At 45.3% G+C, this 2,741-nt stretch overlaps 1 protein-coding gene across 1 annotated transcript in view; it reads left to right on the top strand.

Annotated features, from left to right (window-relative positions):
- The window catches only part of USP7 (ubiquitin specific peptidase 7 (herpes virus-associated)), a 50,261-nt gene extending 49,362 nt beyond the window's left edge, over window positions 1-899 (top strand). Inside the window, exon 30 of the mRNA XM_015429123.1 lies at window positions 1-899. Coding sequence (XP_015284609.1) covers window positions 1-89 — 89 coding nt within the window. The 3' untranslated portion in view covers window positions 90-899.
- The last annotated feature ends 1,842 nt before the right edge of the window (window positions 900-2,741 follow it).

The raw sequence follows: 2,741 nt of genomic DNA, 5'->3' as shown, positions 1-2,741 counted from the left end.
GGCCGTGGCTGGGGCTTGACCATTTCAACAAAGCCCCAAAGAGAAGTCGCTACACGTACCTTGAAAAAGCTATTAAAATCCATAACTGACTGACCCCTCTCCCGTTTGTTTGAGGCAAAAATTAAAACAAAAAAAGAGAGAGAGAGAGAGAGAAAGGCGGGGGGGGCGCAACAATAAGTGTGTGTGTGTGTGCGTGTGTGTGTGCGCACCTTTTTAACAACCGTAGGACTTTTGGTACACGTGCACTCACTTGGTCAGAAGTCTCCAGCAAGAGGATTTGCTGCTGATGTATTAATTTTATTTTCAGGCTGTTCAGTTTGGCTTCTCTGTAATCTATTATTATTATTATTGACTGCCCTTTTTTTTTTTTGAGCAAAAAAAAAATGAAGGTGTTTTATAAAAGCTTTTGGGTGCCAATGAGAGTTTTTATGGGGGGAAAATGTTAAAAACGAGATTGTCAGCATAACGGGGGATGGAAGGGTTGAGCGCAGGAGAAGTTGACATTGGCGGGATATCTTGCCTGTGCGACGTTTTGAGTTGGAGGACCCCCTTGCTGGCCAACACCCCCCCCCCCCCCCCGTTCGAATTATACGTGGTACCTGCCGTCACTGCAATCTAGTTGGCGCTGTGGTTAGAGGCTCACGTCCAATTTATTTCCTTCAGTTATATCCTTTAAAAAAATGATTTTTTTGTGCATTTGTAAATGCAAACAGAAACAAACAAACAAAAAAAGCTCACGTCATCAATAAATAGCAAATCTCTACTCCGTTGTGTACACTGTTGGCACTTATTGGGGAAAAAATATCTCTCTTTTTGGTCTCTCTTCGATCAGTCTGTAGGGTTTCTCTTTTTATTCTTATTTTAAATAAATGGATTTCGACTCCCGTTTGATTTTGGGGGGGTTGGGGGATGTTGCGTTTTGCCAAGGAAGAGCTTTGGGGGGGGGGCCTCGAAGGAGATGTCCATGGGAGGGGCGAGGTGTGCGTTGTTTGCTTAAAATTAAAACAATCGTTAAGGATAGAATCTTTTTGTGATTTTAAAAAGAGAATCAGACCTGGCGGGGGAAGAGCCAGCAACCTTCGACGCTTTGTAGAAGGGAAAAGGCGTTCACTAGCCTTTAGTAAGCTGTTGACTTTTAAAAAAAAGAATTTAAAATGGGGGGGAGGGTGGGAAGTTGGGGGGGGGAGGCGTTCACTAGCCTTTAGTAAGCTGTTGACTTTGTAAAAAAAGAATTTAAAAGGGGGGGGGAGGGTGGGAAGTTGGGCGGGGGAAGAAAACGGGAATTGTATATTTAACGGAGGAACGTGTACAATTTAACACTTGGACATAACGATTTTGGGGGCGGGAGGGGCGGGCGGGCAGTCTCCTCCTCCTCCCCCTCCGCCTCCAGATTGCTTTTCTATTTTAATTCGGAGCAAACAGACAGCCATTTGCGTGTCTCTTAAGGTTGGTTTTGTTTTGTTTTTTTAGTGCAGTTTCAGGGGAAAATATATATATAGAATCAGCAATTCTCTCTCTTTTTTTCCCTTTTTCTTTTGCATTCTTTTTTCCCTCTCCCTCCCAGCCCACCAGTATTTTTATTTTGTTTCTGTAGCCGCCCTGTGCAATGAATCTTCCTGTATAATTGCCTTTTTTTGCTGGAAAAAAAAATGTTGTATGTTGAATAAAAATTTTCTATAAAATTTCCCTTCGGTGCGTGGTGGCCTTGAACGGCGGAGAAAAGGTCTCTGCTCTCCTTTTTGAAACACACGTTAAAGGAAGATTTCACCCAGACCCTTTTTTTTTAAATCAAAGTTTTCGTGATTGAATCTTGTGAACTTCCACAGGGGTTAGATTATCTGATCTACAGGACAGAAAACAACCTGAAGAGGTCTGTGTTGATAATATAACACACAGAGGAATAGGTATTACATATGTATCCTGAAGAGGTCTGTGTTGATAATATAATGCACAGAATAGATATTTATATGCAGCTCTTGGGAGTGTGAAACTGATCCTGTTTGGAAAATTAATAAAAAGTAGTCCCTCTACGCCGGAGGAATGCTTGCAGCAGATGTTTGGCACTAGGGCTGTCCCTTTCACACCGAAATCATTCGTCACGAGCATACAATTTCTGCTAGCATGCCTCCAGTAAAAAAGATTTCCGTGACTTCCTCTGCAAGAACCAGCATGTCGGGGAGAGGAGTTCGGCTTAACCCCCCTGAGAGGCTAGATTACTGCACCGAGGGAAGCTCGGGGATCTGCAGTAACAAGGCCCATCTGTTCAGTTCGAGGTTCTCTGCTAGATTTCTGCCGGTAAGAAAACCCGGCCTGTCTAGATGGTATAGGTGCCCCTCCTCCCGCGCAGCCTTTTGACTTTTCGTAGAACGTGGCTTTCCAGTGGATTGGGAAACTTGAATTCAGAGTGCCTGGGGCTCGGGACTGTTTCCGACTTCTCTCTGCCCCCCCCCCCCTCCCCTTTCTTTAAAGCATTTGGACAGCAGTCCTGGTGGATGCCAGACCGTTTTTGTACCTGGGCACAGCGGCAGAGAGCAAGGACTAGCGCTCTGTCACCATGAGACACTGGCGGATTCCAGGAAGAGCAGGCTGTTACGTCCTCACCTGGGCACCTTGGGGTGGAGCTGGAGAAAGGCTCTTTGCAGAACCGGAGCCCACCCTGTAACACCCTCCTTCGTCTCACTATCCAAAACTTGCGTTTCATAAGAAGTGCGCAGGGAGGGAGGGGGATTGGTACCACCAGT

This window comes from Gekko japonicus, unplaced genomic scaffold, assembly GCF_001447785.1.
Source record: "Gekko japonicus isolate JY-2015 unplaced genomic scaffold, Gekko_japonicus_V1.1 scaffold2101, whole genome shotgun sequence".
Lineage (NCBI taxonomy): Eukaryota > Metazoa > Chordata > Lepidosauria > Squamata > Gekkonidae > Gekko > Gekko japonicus.
Note: the sequence above shows the minus strand (reverse complement) of the source record. Positions and strands in the feature narration are given on the sequence as shown.